Here is a 20014-nt window from a genome sequence, read left to right on the forward strand (position 1 = left end):
AGAAGAGGAAATTTATATGACTCAACCTGAAGGGTGTGTTGTACCTGGTCAAGAGAATAAGGTATGTAAACTTTTAAAATCTTTGTATGGATTGAAACAAGCACCAAAACAGTGGCATGAAAAACTAGATAATGTATTGTTATGTGATGGTTTTTCACCTAATGATGCTGATAAATGTGTGTACTCTAAATTTGAAAATGGTGATTGTGTTATTATATGTTTGTATGTGGATGACATGTTAATTTTTGGTACATGCAATGAGATTGTTACTAGAACTAAATTATTTCTAGGATCGAACTTTGAAATGAAAGACATGGGTGAAGCCAACGTAATTTTAGGTGTTAGAATCATAAGGAAGGGAGATAGTATATTACTATCCCAAGAACAATACATTGAGAAGCTTCTTAAGAAGTTTGGGTATTATGATTTCAAACCCGTGAGTACCCCTTATGATGCTAACTCCAAATTAATGAAAAATAGAGGAGAATCATTATCTCAGCCTCAGTATGCCCAGATAATTGGGAGCTTACTGCACTTGATGAGCTTTTCTAGACCCGATATTGCTTATGCAGTAGGTAGACTAAGTAGGTACACTCAATGTCCAAATCAAGAACATTGGGATGCACTTTCCAGGCTTATGAGATACTTAAGAGGTTCAATGGATTATGCCATTGAATATAGTGGATTTCCCGCTGTACTAGAAGGGTATAGTGATGCTAACTGGATCTCTGATTCAGATGAGACAAAATCCACTAGTGGTTATGTATTCACACTTGGGGGTGGTGCGATTACATGGAGATCTTCCAGACAAACTATTATTGCAAGATCAACAATGGAATCTGAGTTTGTAGCTCTTGAGATGACTGGAAGTGAGGCTGAGTCGTTGAAAAACTTCTTAGCAAACATTCCACTAGGAATGAAACCAACCCCATCGGTGTCAATACACTGTGATTGCCAATCGGCAATAGCTATAGCTAAAAACAAGAATTACAATGGAAAGAATAGACATATTCAATTGAGACATAATTTGGTGAAGCAGCTGCTAAAGAGTGGAACTATTTCCATTGACTATGTGAAGTCAGAAAGGAATCTAGCCGATCCTCTGACAAAACCCTTGGGAAGAAATATGATCTTAGAAACATCGAGGGGAATGGGACTTAAGCCACTAGCAAACAAACAAGTGATGGTAACCCAACCTTTGTGACTGGAGATCCCATGAATAAGGTTCATATGGGTAAAAACAAGTCATTTGTTAGTTCTAATAGCACTAATTTGATTTTAAATCAAATATGTCCATTCCTATGGTGTGTGTGAAAGTGCTAGAGACTGCATAATTGAGAGGTTAAACTTTGTAATTAAACAAAGTTTTTAATGATCTTCATATCCCTTACGGGTGGTGTATGACTTGCAGCATACATTTGATGAAATCACCTATATGAGTGTCAAGTGGGGCCGCTTGCATGAGATCTTGGCATGATCTCTAGAGCACTCATGAATACCGGGCACGCGCATGGCCTATTAAGCGCATCACAGCGATAACAGCAAGGATTGTGGGGGTGTAATGTGATTGATAAACCTCTAACACACTCAAGTATCTTTGGTTCATATAGCTTGCTATACCAACTATACTGTGTGTTAAGTTTTCGTTCTAGGACTGGTTCATATAGCTTGCTATACCAGCTCTGATGCATTACATCTTATAGAACCCAGGATATTTCTTCTTTCTTTCAATCATTGTTTCTTATCTTTTGCAATATGTGGGGGATTGTTATTATTTATTAATATAATATTGCAAAATATAATATAACGTTGCGCAAGTTTCGTAATGCAGTTGCCAACGTTATTTTTTTTGTTATGCAACGTTTAATTTGTTGCTTCATGGTCAAAGCCACTTCCGAGAGGCACGGGATTTTTCCCATTGAGGTTGGGCTTTAGGCCAATCTTTGTTGATTTCCCACTCTATAAATAGAGTGGCCTTCTTCATTCCAAATACAGATTTACACTCTCTTCTCTTTCTCTCATTCTCTAATCTTTTTGTCTTCTTTTTCTTCTAAAATTATTCTGGGTTATTCTTATACTCTGTTTAGAGTTCCTTGCTAGTTCTGAGATCCTCAGAAATATCTGAGAAGTTCCTGTTGTATCCTGGGGGGCTTGCGCAATACACCGCGGATAAGTCCTTAAGGACAGTGATCTACACGCCTCAGGAAGCATATTGTTCGTGATCTTTATTCTACTTTTGTCAGCTTTTACAACAATATCAAGGTAATTATACATGTTTTAAATGATTTGTTGGATGTTAACTCACCCTACTTGTTTGTGTTTGTTTTGTGTTTGGGTATGTGCGATGATCGTATAATTCGTTATACGGGAGCAGATGAAGGATTGTCGTCTGATCCAATGCCAATGAAGAGAGAGACAGAAGAATAAGTTAGAAGAATTCGAATTATATTTATGAGTTTATAGTTGAAATCTGAGTTTAAAACATGTGTAGACATATATTAATTATGAATTTATAAGTGTGAGATTACGGGATATTACCGTAAATGTAATGTTACAATATATAAATTATGAATTATCCGACGTGAGATATTGGGATGTTACACGTTACACTGTAACAAAATTTATAAATAATAATCAATTTTAATGATTAAAAATAATTAATCATTATAATAACAAATTTACATATTAATTTATAAACTAAAAATTATTTATAATTAAAATAATTTCTACTATAAATAAAAAGATATAATTAATTTGGTAATTAAAATAATTTTTATTATAAATTTATCTTTAAATTAATCACTAATATTTGTATTATCAATGTCTAAATTAGTTTTTAAAACTAAAAAGACGAAAATTCTCACAAATCAACTTGTCTTTCTAAAAAGGAAACCATACTTATGTTACTAAAACACTTAAAACAAATTATGAAGGAAAATGAAACATTTTTTATCTAGATGAATAGATAAGTTGTAAATAACCCAAGGATTAATAGATGGATTATTCTTTTTGGATGCATAATTTTTTTTTTCTTGAAAAAAAAAAACTCAAATTTTGCTAATCAAACAGGGACCAAAATGTAAGAAGGAGTAACTTTAATGAAAAAAAGGAAATAGCCCATTGAGAATCAGAGTCAATTGTGACACTTTTGAAACTCCTAATCAAGCAAACCTTTATCATATACAAATTTTCCAACATTCTATTTAAAGAAATTAAGCGCTCTGCTAACTAACAAACATAACCAATAATATAAGATTTACCACCATCATCAATCAGGCCACCACAAGTAGCACTATCATCAATAAAAATGAATTGAGTCTTTCTAAAATTAGTGTAGAAATTCAATAGTAAAATTTTCTCTTTCTAAAAATTTATTAATGGTAAAAAATTCTTATCAAATCATTTTACTTTTTCAATAAATAATCGTTTAAATATAATTTACCATTAATATTTATATTGTATTCATATAATTAATTATTAATTTTATATAATTAATTATTTTAGTGAAAAATATTTGATATTTTTCATATTTGATATTTTTTTTATTTGTTGTAAACCAAAATTTCTATTTCTATTTTCTCTATTTTCACTCATCTAATTTCCTAACTTCTAGCTAAAGATGTAATATTAATGAAAACAAGCGGGCGTGTGTGTTATTTTTTTTATAATAAAAAGAATTATAATTATTTTCATTATAAAAATAAATATAAATAAATTTTATAATATTATAGATAATTTTTTATTTATTTTGTACGTAATTTTTCTATTATAAAAACTTATTTTAGTTTTAGAAAATGATTAAATTTTAAAAAGATATTGTTAAATTAGAAAAAAAACAATTAAATTTGAAAAGAAATGTGTATAAAAAATATTGAATCCTTTTTATATATTAGTGTAGAAGCAAAGACAATTGATTACACTACAAAATTGCAGCTAGAAAACATCATTTGTAGTGTTTATTTTTTTGGCTAAAACTCATTTGCCTTTCACTGATAATATAAATTTTAGTATACACTGTTTTGATACTGTTCGTGCCTATGTATGGAGACAGTTTAGACATCCTACTTTTTAATTTTTTTCTTAACTTTGATTGATGATAAAAGTGTTTTACAGTGGATGTATTTCCTCAAACATAAATATGACGGTTTAATTTTTATTCTAAATGTTTCGGGTATAAGTTGAAGTCCCTTAATCAAAGTATTTCAAGTTGTCTTGAAGACCGGATGAGCTCTTAGTGGTCTTCGATCCTTCAAGTTACGTTCTTCCTCCTTCTCATCGAAGTTGTGCAGGCGAATACCTGTCAAATACACTTCAACGTTCAAGTTAGTGATATAATCGAGGTTAGATAAGTAAGTGATGCGTATAATGTGCATCATGATCCTAAAGTCACACCTGAGACCTTTATTTATACTAGCTGTAATAAACTTTTACTTTTCACTTACCTAATGACGGTTTAATCACACCTTAATTTGTATTAGGATTTTAATGAGTTATTATCATTTATAATCTAACTATATGGTCGGCCTGGGTAGTCGACCTAGTTGGTCGACCTAGTGGTGCCTTAGAAGACCGTACGGTACACTAAAGTTTTTTAAACTTGTGCAAAATCAATTCAATACCATCATTAGTCTTAACAAGGCTAAAGAACTGCATTTACATGTAATAAAACCTGATAAAAAAAACACAAAAAGAGACTAAATTTGTAAAATAAAAGCTTACATTGTGAAAACGAGATATTTGTATTAGGAACATATCAAACCCGGAAATTGTGGGTCATTCGTATGTTCCAAGAACTTGGGTGTGAAAAATGAGACTGGTAGAAGATAAGGATTGCAAGAGAAATGAGTCAGAGCAAATGAATTTGAAGAGGGAAAATACGAATAATAAAATTATTATTATTTTTCACGTTTTTCCAAACATATGGGTTGTAATTGACTGATACTACTATCGTCCATTTTGCTTTTGCATATAAAATGTGTTGACTGTTCATGTAAAGGACAAATGAAGGTGGTAGAATAGACATACTTTAGGACAATAATTGAGTCTTCAAACTTTAAACCAGACGGGGAAAAGATCCAATGAATGGTATATATCCCAAATTAACTGACTCACCACTCAGCTATATGTAGCTAGTGGAATACTAGTACTAATATTTTATGTATTTTAAGAAAATTATTCCCACAACTTAGTACTTTATGAAAGCCATTTTCTCTTTTGTTAAGCTTATTAAATGCCAGGGTCATTTTTTGGAATGTTCTTCTCTTGCTTCAAGATCAATGACTTAATGCATCACCCTTTTCGTCTTTCGGCTGTAAAGTATTAAGTGGATCATTGATTAACTAAAAAGATTGACGAGACAAAAGGAATTACGAGACCATATAAAATTGTTTATGCATGGCCTGCACTGCATTTGAAGGTCGATTCTTCCTTCACCATGACATGTATGTGACTTCAAAGCAAACGTTCACGGTAAGTTATATCATATGTTGGGTTTTTTAGCTTATTTTTAAGGATGCATGTGACAAGATAATGTATGTTATTGACCAAAAATTGACAAATTCACTAGCCATTCTTGAAGGCTTTGAAACTGTTTATTTTACGTTGCCTGAACAGTGTAGAGATAAAATTCTTTCATACTTAACATTTTAATCCAATCTTTCACACGTTGAGTGAATAAATCGATATAATAATATACATTTTAAAATGAATATTTTAAATTGAATTAAATTAAAATATTACAAAATGATATTTAGCGTGAAAACAGCCTTACGAACAATAGTAATGGCTTATTCAAGATATAATGAAGGGAGATAAGGCATCCTAAGAAGACATCTTAGTAAATACAAGTACTTTCTTCACATTATAGCAATCAAACATAAGTATAGTTATAGATTCTACACAACAGAAAATGTCAATAACAATATTGCGAACGCTCTATATAATTAAAGTTCAAGGTATTTTAATCAGTAGCTTGTTATCGATATCTGACAACTTTATAAGCTTCAAATCATTTAACTAGCTCGTATAGTTAAACCACAGCAAATTAATAATTGATATTAATTGTTATATTTATTAAGTATCACGACAGATTAATAAGTTTAATTGCAGTATTACTTGTACAAATATATATTGAATACTGTGAATAAGTTGCTTTTATTTTATAACGTTTTATTATATTTTAATAAGTTTGATATTGTCATGTTTGTTCAACATAATATTCTTATCTTACAATAATAGCCATGATTTCTATATATTTCAAGAATTTAACTAACGTCCGATTTTAATATTAGTTTTACATAATTAAGAATAAAATATTATATTATAATATCAATATCTATTTTTTTTTCAATCTCAATTCAAAAGATATATAATTCTTCGTCCCGATAAAATGTTTAAAATTAATTAATATTAGTTAATAATATTAAAGATGATATCTTTATATAAAACCTCAAGGGTTAAATATGTTTTTGTCCCTTAACTTTAAGTGAAAATTGAAATTAATCTCTTCTTAAAATTTTGGACTAATTTAGTCCTCAAACTTTAGAAATGTGTGAATTTAGTCTTTTTAACTAAATTTTGTTAGGTTTATTTGATGTTTCAAGTGTGTTTCATGATAACATTTGAATTATTTACACCGTTTGACAAATTTTTGCTTTAATGTTAACTAAGAAATGAGTTTGAAACAATAAATAAAGTTAATAAAATTTAGTTAAAAAAACTAAAGTTTGTACATTTTTAAAGTTTGGGAACTAAATTGGTCCAAAATTTCAAAGAAAAACTAAATCCAATTTTCAGTTAAACTTAAGGAACCAAATTAATGTTTAATCAAAACCGAAGGAATTAAGTCAAATTAATTTCAATTTTAGTTATTTAAAAATCATGAACGATATTATAGTAATTGAAGGGTATAGGTTTAAAATGGAAATAAAAGTATAGCACTCATCCCAATCAGTCATACTAGGTTACTACTAGCTAATACTTTCGCAGTTCTCGAAAAAGTGCAGAAATTAGACCCACACAGGTGTCCAAATTCCACGGCATTCAGAAATTGATATTATAAAATTAAAAATGTTTTGAATTGATTTAGTTTTCTTTTATATGGTGGTGAATCATTATCGGCAATTGGGTTTAGAAATTAGAAGTAGAAAAGAGTATTACATAAGCAACAGACAAAAGGAGGGAAGACTAACGTGCAGAAGGCAGATGGCGATTGCTCAGTGAAATTTAATGTCTCGTAAAAATGACGGATAAAGCACAAGATTAAAATTAAAATATAAATATAATTTTTTAACTTAATTGTGTTAAAAAAAATTATGTATCAAACTAAGTTTGAGACAAGTGCTTCATTAAACGATTTCACAATTCTAACTTTTAAGATTTTATTTATCAATCTCTTTTTTAAAACAATTTTGCATACTTCCACTACATTAATTTCAGTCCCAATTCAATCCAAAATTCACATTCAATTTATATTCATCATAAATTTCAATTCATAAAATTATAAATATAATAAAATATATAACTAAATAATTGGTTTATCTTACCTTAAGTTAGAGATCCCTACTACAGCTCACTTCTTACACAGTTTTTAAATTCGTTTAATATCTTATATCATTTATTATTGTACCACTATACGTACTACCGACAAATATTTAATTTTATGTTTGATATATCTAGTTTTACAAACTTACTTTTACTTATAAATCTAATGAGCATAGTCAATTTATATATATATATATATATATATATATATATATATATATATATATATATATATATATATATATATATATATATATATATATATTGTTTAAATTGCACCGATATATTTTATTTAGTTTACCTAATTAGAATTACATTTGGTAAAAAAAAATTAATTATAAGCATTGTGACTACGATATAATTATTTAGAAATAATTGTTTAAAAAGATTTTTCTTGATAAATATTTTCTTTGAAATTATTCATCCCCATCAAAATGTTAACTTAGACCTCGAGTGAAATGAGTAACAATATAAAACATAGATTATGAAACACCATGTAACTGAAGACTTTTAAGCTTAAACAACTATAAGACTAATATGGCTAATGCCAAAATAAATGAGAACCCATACGTGGTTGTGGGATTTTGATATTTACACCACCTTAATTAATAAGTATATCTCTGTATTTAAGCCCAAAAAAACAAAAAGGCAAAAAAAAAAATACTAAAGTCCAATATCATGTATAATAAGGTCTTATGCCAATTGCAAAGTATCGTTTTGAAGAAAATTTTACAGTATATTGTACTATACTGATGAAAATATCGAACTTAATTTTGATGATAAATTTATAATATTTTTAATAAAGAAAAATGTGTATAAGATTTAAAGAATAATGAAGATGAGATGCAAAGATAGAGTTTAAGGAATAATGAATGTGAGGTTGAGAAAACAGTGTTGGTGGGGGGTAAAAATGGAAAACAGAAGAAGAGAATTTTGGTAATAAAAGTATAGGAAAAGAGGAGGTATACTAATTAATACGGACGATGTAAATATCAAAAGCTCACTATACGAGGGCTTTATTTTTAGATTTTTGCTAGTTGCCATTCAATACCGTTTAACTCTGAATGGGCTGGGTCTTACCTTTTGGAAGCAGTTGTTATTCTTGAGGAATTTCTTTTTGCATCCCATATTTTCCTCCCCGTAAATACGAAAATCTCCACTTTATTCTTAAAAAAAAAAATTTCATATTCAGTATTTGACATAAAAGGAAGCTTTCAAATTTTATAATACGAAACCTATTTTGACTTTTAAATTATGTGCAATTTGAAACACCTTTTTGTCTTGAATATATTTATGACACAATATATAGATAACAATGGCAGCGGGCAAGAGACAAAGAGGTGACGATGGGAAAGGGTGATTGCAGGAAGGGGTAATTTAGTCTTTTAGCTACTGTATCGGTTGCACATGAAACGTGTGGTGGTGCAAAAAGAAATAACTCTTCTTTTAAGGTAGGCAACATAGCCCGATCAACCTTATTGGGCACAGACCATTAGATATCACAAAAAAAGAACCTGTAGAGATTAACAAATCCTTAGTTATTTCTAGATATACCTAAATAAAACACAACTCACAAATTAGTAGTTAAATGTATCTATCTATATAAAAGGTATAAGTAAGTTTTAATCCTGTGAAAATTTATAAACTTTTCATTTAGTTTTCTTTTTTATTTTTTTACTTTTTAGCTCTAAAACTTTTTTTTTTTGTTTTGTATTTTTTCCCCTCCCAATATATTATTTTTATTGATGTATACATCAAATAATAAAAATTCACATTATTTATTATGATATAAAATTTCAGGAACGAACCGAATAAATTAGAAATATTTTAGGAACTGTTTTAAAAAAACTAAACAGAATGGTAAAAGTAAAATATAAATAAATATGTTTTTAGGGGCCATATACACAATTTTGTAAATATTTAAAAAAACAAAATAAAATATTAGAAACTAAATACGAAATTTGTAAATTTGTCAATAATTAAAAACATTTTGAAGCATAAATAAAATGTGAATTTTTATAATTTAAATACGGTTATATTTGGTTTTCATTTTTCATAATTATAGAAAATAAATGAAAAGTTTAGCTTTTTTTTATAAAACAAGTAACAAATGTTAAAATATGGTAACATGACTAAGTCGAGACAATGTCCTTAAGTATATATGACCTTTTTTAAAAAATGTTTGTTCTTAATTATAAAAAAATTTACTCTTACGAAACTAAGATGACCAGTAATGGTAACATATCTATATGAGCAACCCTGGTGTCAATTATTCAATCACATACTAATATAGACTATTCTCTTGGAAAGATGTAGTTTGAGTGAAAAATTCAGAACTACAGAAAATTAGCATGAGCATGAAAACATCTTGTCTTATATACAATTTGATGATATATTAAAGATCAAACATTACTAGTGTTAAAATCAAATGTTGAGTCATTGAACTCTAGAATATTTCCAAAATTATTAAATAAATACTTGATAATATAATTTGATTTACCTTCAATTTTAAAAGTACATATCTTTTACAACAAAAGTTCATCTGTACAAAGTGTCTTTTACTGGGAAGCAATAAAAGGAAGAGTGTTTTTTCTGTTATTTTTATTTTTATTTTTATATATGATATCCAATTTATTGACTAACACTTATCAATTTTTTTCTTATTATAACTTGATTGAGACATGTAGTTCAAACGATCTTCTGCCACCCGATTGACTCGCATCTAATTTGAACCTTCAATCATTTGAATTAGTTTATTATCTTCAGAATGTTTTTCCACATATAAAAAACAATTAAATCATAAAGATACTTTGTGTTAACATTTACTACATTCAAAGAGATATTATATTAATTTTAGAAAAATCTATATAATTCAGAAAAAAAACATTATAATTTAAGCATATTGTATTTACCTACGCGCTAAATCCGCGAATTAAATTCTACTTTACTTTCATTTTTCAGTCTTTATATCCTCTTCCAGTGCGTTTAAAAAAGAAAAGAAAAAAAAAATCTTATTCCCGCACCAACGAAACCTAACGACTAATTGAATCTTTGCCAATTTAAAAACGGAATCGTGTTTTTACGTTGGAAGAGGGAAAAAAGACAAAAGAAAAAACAATCTCTGGAGAAAAAGCAAAGAAATCGACGGATTCAAAAGTGAGGGATCGAGCTCAAGATTGGTGTTGGGAGTGAAGAAAGATGGAGTCCACAATCTCAATTTGCGACGCAGAGATCTCTCTTCAAACGCAGAAAATCAACGCTTTCACCGCTTCTTTTTCCGAATCCCTCCACTCTCTCCTACACACAGTGCAAGAAACCGCTCGCTGTCAAGGTCCTTCACTTCCATTCAATTATCTCACACGCTTTCTTCTTACACATTAGGGTTTCCACTCCAAACCTTCTTTACTTCACTACCTTCGTCTTAGGGTTTCCGTTCTCACTCTCTCTCTGTCTCTCTTCTTTCTTCCCAGTTCAACTAGACGAGGCAAAAGCTAAACTGAGAGACACAGAGGATGATTTCGTCAAAGCACTTGCTGGTGACTCCAACTTTTTCTATTCAATTTTAATTTCGCATTTCCGTTTCAATTTTCAGTTTAATTCCTTTCGACCTTCAAATAATTGCTTCTATTTTTACTTGCAGTCAAGACTCGCAGAGAGGCCAAGCGAATGGCTTTGGTGGATGCTATTGCTTCTACAAAGGCTAGAGTTGAAGAACTCGATGCAAGTTTTCGGGAGCAGCGTACCAAAAAACAAGCATATGCTGCAATTATATCTCAGCAATCTCTTGGTAATGCACCTCCGTCTCTACCTTATGCAACTTTCTTGCTGGGATGCTTATACTTTATATGTATTTATCTTTTCTTCTGGATGCTTATTTATACTGTTTTGTTATATATCTAATCATTGTGGAAAAGTGAACGTTCTTAACATTCCCTTATTATATAATGTTGTGCAAGAACTAAACAGTTAACTTTGTTGGTAGTTTACTATAGTCATCACGGTCAGATGTCTATTTTGTTTGCAGGGCTCATCTTTTGTGATGACGAAATTATATGTAAATATGAACACGATATGTCTCTGTGATTGCTTAGAATCATTGTGGCATTAACGTAGCCAAGTGCCGTCTTGCATTGGATTCAAATTACATTTTGTTGAGGTTGTCACACCCAATTACTGACATTTTTTTCTAATAGCTACTTCAACATGCAGTCTATCTTCTGTTTCGTTTTCTGGAAGCAAAGAACTTTTTAGGACAGGAATTATCATTCAATCTTTAATATAATTTTTAATGTATTAAGTTTCAACTGTTGTAAAAGAAGTTCTATGATGGTTTTGTCATTTGTGCCCTCTTGCCTTTTGGAATTGTGTTTGTATCTTTGACCTTGTATGTATTTGCAATGTTCTGCTTACTATTGGATATCTGCATCGGGAGATATATTATAAACAATTCTAAGCTAATTTTTCCTCACCCCTCTTCTCTTTGCTACTATAAAAAGATCTGACTGTATCTGAAGGGGAACTAAATGAAAGCGTTGAACAGAAAGATGAAACACAAGAGGTCATTTCCTGGTACAATACGGTCCTTGGTTTTCATGTAAAAGGCGGACGTGGTAATTGGTTGGCATTAATTTTATGTATAAGAATTGTTTTTTCTTCTGCAAATTGATGCCCTAATTAGTTCTTCTGCTCTTCAGGGGTAAAATTCACATTCAAGAATATAAATATGAACAATCCACATGAGGAGTACTTTTTTACTATCCTCCATGGAAAGGATACATATTCATGTAAGCATAGTATCTGATTTTGTTTATGATCTTAAAAGTATATGGATATACTTCTGGAAGTCTGAATTTTGTCCTTCATCTTTCAGTATTAAGTTGTGAACCTTCCCTCGGTAAAACCAAAGAGTTGATCCACGAATTAAACAACACAAATGATTTATTTAAATTTGTCAGAGTAATGAGGAAAAAGTTCCAAGAAGCAGTGGCACAAGGTACAACAATGGTTCTTTCATTCTTTTACACGAGTGCAGTCATGAGATTGGAGAGTTCTGTATGTTGGCAGATGAATTTAGCACTTAATTGCAAATTAAGTTTATTGGGCTTTTGTCCAGTCTGATTAATTTTTTAAAATTAAAACCATGATTACTGAAAACCAGGTGAATCAGCTTGCTAGTTATCTGCCAAACAAATAGGCCTTGGCCAATTCTGATAGTTTATCCATAGCCATTGTTGTAGACAATGCAACCAATGTTTGGAGAAAGGATTTTACTTGGATGTCGTGCATAGTCATTAGGAAGGATTGATCTATCTATATTTGTGATCATCTCCTTAGTTGGCATTTGTTTTAAGGTATCATATTACACTTCCAGTAATCACATTCCTGAGAATATTGTAGCTAAGACTCTTTTCTTGGATTTTCTAAAAACATGTTTGGTTACAGTCTTAATATTCTGAGGAATACTTACTCGAGGTTCAAATGATTTAAATAAAAAAATAAGTGAAAATTGAAGTTACAAGAATTCTAGAATATAACTTTGCATATTCTCAGGGTACGTTTAACACCTCTCACTGGGAATAAAAAAAGTGCAAGAAAAAACACATGCAACTTTCTTAGGAATCAACAGTCAAGGATAATTTTGAAAAAGCCATGGCAAACATGAGAATATTATGTGCCTATGTTCACACTCAAGGGAATGAGCTTATATTATGTTATGCTAAGACACTTTTAATCATTTGAACAACTTTTCTAGTTTTTGGAACATTGGTGAAAACACTGCTTATTATGAATGTTATTTTTTAAAATTACATAAAAACAGGGAGTTTAGTCGAGACAGCTGGTGAACATGAAGAGTCTGCTTTTAACTCTACATCTGCTCCAGTTTTGTCAATGTCATCTGTTAGAAGTGATTTTCCGGGCAAGGAAAATGAGCATCAAGTTGAGCCTACAGAAGGTAATACAAAAGTTGGAAAAAAACATGTTAATAGAAGGCTAAAAGCAGTTTTATCTCCTGGATCTGCATCATCTGTTCGCCAGTCTCCTCGTTTGAAGGTATGAGTTCTCAAATTCTGTATTTGTTGACTTAAAATTCCTGTCTCGCCATACAGCATTGTCATTCAAGATCATTCTCTTCACAGAATAATCTCTCCCGTTGTAGTTGACCATTGACCATCAAAATGAATGGTTAAGAAGTCAGTCCCTTTATATCTTTTCTTATCTATTCTTGGTGTCATTAATCAATCTTAGCTTAGAGAAAGATGACAATGCTTACCTGACTCAGAATATCAAATTTTATTTTTGATATATGCGCTGTAGATGCTGAGAGTTTTATATTAGTAATTGAATTGTTATGTTTTGAATTAGCTTAATTGAGTGGAATTAACTTTGGCCCCATTAGTTTTTTAGATTGGAACTGAATTGGTTTTGCCTATAACTTGTAAGTTATAACAAGGACTGAAAAGAGGAAATTCTTATGAACTTTGTTCTCTCTCACTCAAATTTCTGGTCAGATGGAAAAGTGTACGAGGAAGGGTGATTTTTCCCCTTCGTTATGTGGCTGACTTTTTCCTTTTTTATCTGACACTGATCCTCAATTACATCTTTAGGTTTAATAGTTCCACTTAATTGGATTCCCCTCTTTTGTAGGTCTTTTTTCTGGATCTGAAATATAATTATCATTCTTGGAATAATTGCTACGGCCTACTGTTTTATGTACATTGGCCCTTCTTCAGTAGTATCCAACTGTTCCTTTTTATCTTTAATGCATTTTTGGGCCCTGCGGTGCATAGATTGGATGTAGGGGTTTGCTGTAATATCTATTTTGACATCATTTAATTGAGAATAAATTGATATAATTCTTGTATATGTCTATGTATGCATACAACAACAGCCAATACCTGTCTCGTTTATATATTACAGGCTAGGAAAGAAAGTTGAGGGGGGTGCTGACCTCGTCATTTGTTGATACAGACCGAGGTCTCTGAAATTCTCTTGTAGGCCATAACTCATGACTCAGGTTGTCAAGTGCTAACAAATTGACACAATTCCAGACATTTCTGCATTCTAGATGTCTCAATCTGTACATATTAATCAGATGATCTTCACTAAACGGGTCAAACGTTAAACTATGTTGGGAGACAGGAGATTTGTTGTAGTTTAAAAGTTGTCGACATCTTGTAATATCCATTTTTCTTTAGATTGTTTAGCTTGTTGCTAAACTAGGTAAGTGAAGCAATGTATTCGAATGGTTCTTATGATCTTTCGTTTGCCTCTAGTGTTCAAGAATTTCAATTTAACCATTTATTGTATTGAACTTTTGAGATTGATTCTAGGTAAGATTGTTTCAAGCCCGGGCTCGTCCATATTAAAGTTTAGTAGAAATAATTATGAATTGTTGAACGAAATAACCATACGCACGGGGCACAACTTGAGGAAACGTAACATTCAACTACAAGATCAGAACTTTTCTTGCACTTTTTGCCTGGTGGAAGAAGGGACAAACAACAACGCGCCTTTTGTTCTCTCAGATTCTTAGTTTTAATGTCGAGAAAATGTTATTGTTGGATTTGAATTCAAAGAGTGTTGCGGGTGGATTGTAAACCATTTCTTTGCAACGTAAATATGGTTTTAAAGGGAAGAATTTTGGTGAACCCTGGTTGTTTGATTCATTTGTTCGTGTTTTTATCTTTATGGCTAAGTAGATAAAACAAGGACAAAATCAATCAAACAAAGATTAGAAGGTGTTGCCCAAGATTAGAAACTGATTCAATTGAAAATAAAGAACATTATTCATGAAAAAAATTAGAAGGTATTGCACAAGAATATCTAAATCACTTTCAATGAATTAAAAAAAAGGATAATATACGACGAAAGAAAAAAAAGAAGTTTAACAACACAAAAGAGAATCTTAAAATTTCAAAGTTTTGAAATGTAATTGTTTAATTAGTGTGATATTTATGTCTTACCAAAACGTCAAGTGAAATTTATCGAAAAAAATCTATCAAAATTTATAAGCCGCGAAAATTTTAATCAAACACTACTGGATATTTAATCTTATAAGATTGTTATCTTAATTAATTTATATACGAAGCCTTTTTATAAAATAATAATTATATTCAATAAAATAAAACGAATATCATTGTTTTAAAACACCTAATATAATTTATATTTTAAATAATTAAGCTAAAATTTAAATTCAATAATATGACTTAAGTTTTAAAAATATATTTTTGTTGTTATTTTATTTAAATTTGTATTATTAAAAAAAAGGATAAAAATGATTGGCTTGATTTAGGATCAAGTCACGCCAAAAGATTATTGTCGGTTTAGAAAATTGATTACACCAACTTCATGTAAAATTTTTAAGTATCTTATTAGACTGACACATTCTAAATTTAAGGCTCCTCTATTTAATAATAAATAAATTGTTTGTTGCACGTGTGGAGAGTGAAGTTGAGTCCTAGACAGCCCAAATTTTTGGAACAACAAAGAATGAAAAATAGAATTTTAACTCTTTATGTAAGTAAATAAAATTTAAATCCTGACTTTATTTTAACAAAAAAAAATGAAGTTTGAATTTTGACTCCTGTAATTCATTTATGATTTAATTATTCTTCTTTTAAATTTTCATTGATATACTTTGTTTATTAATATTTTATTAGCGCGCATCTCCAATCGAATTTCTAGAAACCAAGGAAAAAATAGATTTAAATAAAGTCTTCAATAATGAAAAAAATATATAGATTTTTTTTCCACAAAATAGTTTGTGAGTGTCATATCAAAAGTGGTATTTTGAAATTTTAAATTAAATAAATGATATCAAGATAGTAAATACGTATAAAAAAGCTATTAACACTAAACTAAAACTTACTTGAAAACATTAAAATAATTGAACTTAAATTGGCGCAAAATATGTATGTTATGTTAGATAAACGAGTATGATAAGCATTAGGTCGACTAATTTACAAATAACTTAATCATCTGAAGTTCTACTCTTTACTCTCTCCTAAACATAGCACCTTTTAGGAATTCTTCAGCCATCCCTCAAGCAATGCCACATTTTTTTTGGTAGTTTTACTAAAAATTGTGGCAATTTATTTGGTAACTAATTTGTACAATATATGTCGTTTTGGGCTACTCTTTTAGAACTCTGTAATGGGTGCTATTTAACGTGAAAAGATAATTAATTACAAATATTCACACGGTGTGAAAGAGCATGAAGTATAGAAAATGGTAAAAAACTGTTTCAATTTGTTGCTTGACGTAACCGTTTGTGAAGCAATGCATAGGTATCATTCCATAGCTTTTTTGCTTCTGATTCCTCGTTTGCAAGACTCGAGCAGTTACTCTCGTTACAATCTGTAAAATATTTTCCACTCACTCCTTCCGTTTTTCCACTTAGCGCAACATAACACGTCGTTGATGCTCCCTACCAACGTGCAATCATGTACTTATTAATTAATTAATCAATCATACTCATAATGGAAACTCATAATTAATTAAGCACTAAAATATTTACAAACCTGTGATATCGATTTCAGTAACTTGGATGCAATGAAAAACAGGGAATCTGCATGGAAATTTTATTAGTATTTAGTTGCTTTAACCTTATGAAAATGACTTAATACAACTTATTTAATTAATTACCCGTTATCAAGCCCTTATGCGCCCTGATAATTCCCGTCTTCACAATTCCTGGATGCACTGCGTTAATGGTTACCTTTGCATTCCTTTCCTATGATCACACCCAAAAATTAATTAGAAATTTATAAAACGTTTTCTCTCAAAACTTTTATGATATTTAATAGTTTAATTTAATGGGCGTGGTGTTCACGATTCCACACAAATAATACAATAAAATAAAGGAATAATTAAGTTACGTGTCATGATCTAACCTTCAGTTGTCTTGCCACTTCCTTCACATGCAGAATTGTTGCCAGTTTTGACTGAGCATATGCGCGTGTGCCATTATAACTGCATTTGTTATTTAAAATTAATTAAGATGATTGGTATCTAAATTTAAGGAAATCAAATTTGATCAAAATTTTGCAAGAGAAAGGGACGAAATGGTATGGTGATTGTACTTTTTTCCGCAGAGCATGTCGTTGAAACAAAACGTGGATCTTTTCACCCAGCTATGAATCACAGAAGAAACGTTTATTATTCTTCCTTCAATACCTGACTTCTTTGCCGTATCTATCATTTTCTCTACCAGCATTTTCGTTAACAAAAAATGTCCTGCAATTTAACAAATAATATAGAATTATTTTTTCATCTATTTTCTTCTGCAATTCTGTTGGTAATTTGTTGGAATCGACAACAAAGCATCATTGAGAGTATTTTCAACCATGCTCGACTTTGCTTCTTTAAATGGTGTGCAAGAGAAAGGTGAGAATGGACAAGTACCTAAGTAATTTGTAGCAAATGTCATTTCGATTTTGTCTTCCGAGAATTCCAAGTTCTGAGAGTACATTCCTGCATTGTTTCTGTGAAATAAATGTATTCCATTCCGACGTTTAGTTCTTATCTAACGAAATGAAGGAAAAAACATGAAAAAAGTAAAACTTACATGAGAATATTAAGGGGCAATTCTAAAGCTAAAAACTCTGAGCAAAATCTCTGTACAGAAGCAAAAGAGCTAAGATCGATCTCCAGCAGAATAACCTCAGCACCAGGACTCTCCTTTTGAATTTTCTCTCTCACTTCCCTCGCCTTTTTCAAGTCCCTCGCACCAATCACCACTCTCACTCCTCTTTTTGCCAACACTCTTGCTGTTTCAGCTCCGATTCCAGAAGTCGCACCTTCAATTCAAAATTCAACCGAACATTACAACAACTTCATTAATTAAGCTAATCGCGCATACTTTGAAAACAACAACATTTTTGTTTAGGTGAAAGGGTAGGTGGTAAATTCCTACACATTTAACATAATCCTAGGTAAAACAAAAAGATGGATAGAGATGTCTGACACAGACAAAACAAACGTAGATTAAGCAAGTACAAATGAAAATGTAAGTGACACTGTGACAGCTTATGGCTACATATATATATAATATCACAAAGAAAGTGGCCAGTAGAAAGTTTTCACGAATATTCAGAGTTAAGTGATGGACAACACCATCGTTCTGATAAAATTCTTGAAAAACAGATTGGAAGATCGGAATAACCGTTTTTTATTCTTAATTATAAACTAGAAACGGTGACAAAAATATGAATGGAACTGAACCGTGATATGTAAGCATTTTTGGTGATACATATGTTGTTGTTGTTGTTGTTGTATGGTGAGTTACCAGTGATGAGAGCGGTTAGATTTGAAGGGAGCAAGGAAGAGAAATCTTGAGTGACTTGTTCAGCTGTTGAATTTGAGCCGAAACCACTTGGGCCAGCAATGCCTGCTAAGTATCGCAGTGTTGCCTTCATGGATTGCCCTGCTTTGGAATCTCACACAAGGACAAAGCACTCGTGTCTGCAACTAAAAGCCACATACCTTATATATAAGGTAACCCATACCTAGGTTGTTTGATCATTTCTTATTTTTAACATAACGTAAGACTATTATGTGTTTATTTTTAAGTACTCGTGGACTTGGACCAAGCGAAAATGATCAGCAATTATTAATATATTAATGAAGTTGTTTATAGCAGCAGCTGAGCTCAGACTTTTCTACGATGGTCAGTGAAACGTAGTTGAGTTAGTGCATCAGTTTCTTCCTATTAGTGATACCCACTAATTTTGATTGAGAGTTGAGACCACCCATGTCGGATGGTCCACAAACTATGTGATTTGAACCTACCAATACGGTAGACATTAATTAATTATATCACCAGGCATTCCATCCATCATCTCTATTCGCAATTCCTTTGGACATTTCCCCCTTTACTTTTCCGGTTTTCATTTCTCATAATTACTGCTGTCCTTATTAAGTGGCTCGTGGACTTTGGTGTTTTTTTGCTAAAACTTTCGACTAGGTAATAATGAATAATTAAGAGTAACAATGAATCATTAATTATGTTAAGATTATTTCTCAAGTAAAACCCAATTCTTACGTGCAAATGAATGATGTTTGGTACCTGTGCACAAGGATTTCTTATGGTAATCAATTTCTTAATATATGAATCATCTCACCCTCTTTGCCATCTTTCCGCAGTACTACTGATTATTAACAGTTAAAAGGGTTGCCATTTAATCCATGATTCATGAACAATATATATATGACTCTCTTTAAGTTTATTTTGTTTCTTCTAATATATTTTATCATGTGATGCTGTATGCAATAGAAAGGACAAAGAGTAGCACTAGACAACAAGATCCAGTCTCAATTGCTCAGCAAGATACGCGATCTGCTTTGCCTAACTTCCTTTTGAAAGTCCCTCTATATTATTACAGCAATAGGTTTTATTTAGTTCAGCAAAATCGAAAATATCACTGTCACATTCACATATTCCACTAAACTTCCTTTTTCTCACTCTTTTTCT

At 30.7% G+C, this 20014-nt stretch overlaps 2 protein-coding genes across 7 annotated transcripts; one reads left to right on the forward strand and one right to left on the reverse strand.

The window, feature by feature from the left end:
- Positions 1-10548: 10548 nt before the first annotated feature.
- LOC108324656 (kinetochore protein SPC25 homolog) lies at positions 10549-14823 on the forward strand. Of its 5 annotated transcripts, none has more exons than XM_017557605.2 (8): positions 10549-10873; positions 11013-11078; positions 11183-11329; positions 12057-12152; positions 12237-12326; positions 12413-12535; positions 13361-13593; positions 14461-14823. In XM_017557605.2, exons 1-8 carry the CDS (start codon positions 10741-10743, stop codon positions 14476-14478), a joined length of 906 nt encoding a protein of 301 aa, XP_017413094.1. In that variant the 5' UTR covers positions 10549-10740; the 3' UTR covers positions 14479-14823. The 5 variants fall into 5 exon arrangements, with proteins under 5 accessions (XP_017413094.1, XP_052726393.1, XP_017413100.1 ...); XM_017557599.2 differs by having other exon boundaries at positions 10551-10873; positions 12039-12152; XM_017557611.2 differs by lacking the exon at positions 12413-12535 and having other exon boundaries at positions 10550-10873; positions 12039-12152.
- Positions 14824-16612: 1789 nt separating this feature from the next.
- Positions 16613-19071, reverse strand: LOC108338424 (short-chain dehydrogenase TIC 32 B, chloroplastic). Of its 2 annotated transcripts, none has more exons than XM_017575303.2 (8): positions 18830-19071; positions 18110-18341; positions 17947-18026; positions 17625-17778; positions 17436-17514; positions 17188-17275; positions 17064-17110; positions 16613-16969 (listed from the first exon to the last, which is right to left on the reverse strand). In XM_017575303.2, exons 1-8 carry the CDS (start codon positions 18957-18959, stop codon positions 16787-16789), a joined length of 993 nt encoding a protein of 330 aa, XP_017430792.1. In that variant the 5' UTR covers positions 18960-19071; the 3' UTR covers positions 16613-16786. The 2 variants fall into 2 exon arrangements, with proteins under 2 accessions (XP_017430792.1, XP_017430800.1); XM_017575311.2 differs by having other exon boundaries at positions 18766-18855.
- Positions 19072-20014: the final 943 nt, after the last annotated feature.

The sequence above is a fragment of the Vigna angularis genome, chromosome 1 (assembly GCF_016808095.1).
Source record: "Vigna angularis cultivar LongXiaoDou No.4 chromosome 1, ASM1680809v1, whole genome shotgun sequence".
Taxonomy (NCBI): Eukaryota; Viridiplantae; Streptophyta; class Magnoliopsida; order Fabales; family Fabaceae; genus Vigna; species Vigna angularis.

Excerpts from the sequence above, each read along its gene's own strand:
- LOC108338424 (XM_017575303.2), bottom strand. The coding sequence starts at position 18,959 with ATGAAGGCAACACTGCGATACTTAGCAGGCATTGCTGGCCCAAGTGGT. Across the intron at positions 17,779-17,946 it reads ATTTGCTACAAATTACTTAG|GACATTTTTTGTTAACGAAA; the intron begins GTACTTGTCCAT and ends GTTAAATTGCAG. Across the intron at positions 17,111-17,187 it reads GCATAAGGGCTTGATAACGG|ATTCCCTGTTTTTCATTGCA; the intron begins GTAATTAATTAA and ends ATTTCCATGCAG.
- LOC108324656 (XM_017557599.2), top strand. The coding sequence starts at position 10,741 with ATGGAGTCCACAATCTCAATTTGCGACGCAGAGATCTCTCTTCAAACG. Across the intron at positions 10,874-11,012 it reads AGAAACCGCTCGCTGTCAAG|TTCAACTAGACGAGGCAAAA; the intron begins GTCCTTCACTTC and ends CTTTCTTCCCAG. Across the intron at positions 11,079-11,182 it reads TTTCGTCAAAGCACTTGCTG|TCAAGACTCGCAGAGAGGCC; the intron begins GTGACTCCAACT and ends TTTTACTTGCAG.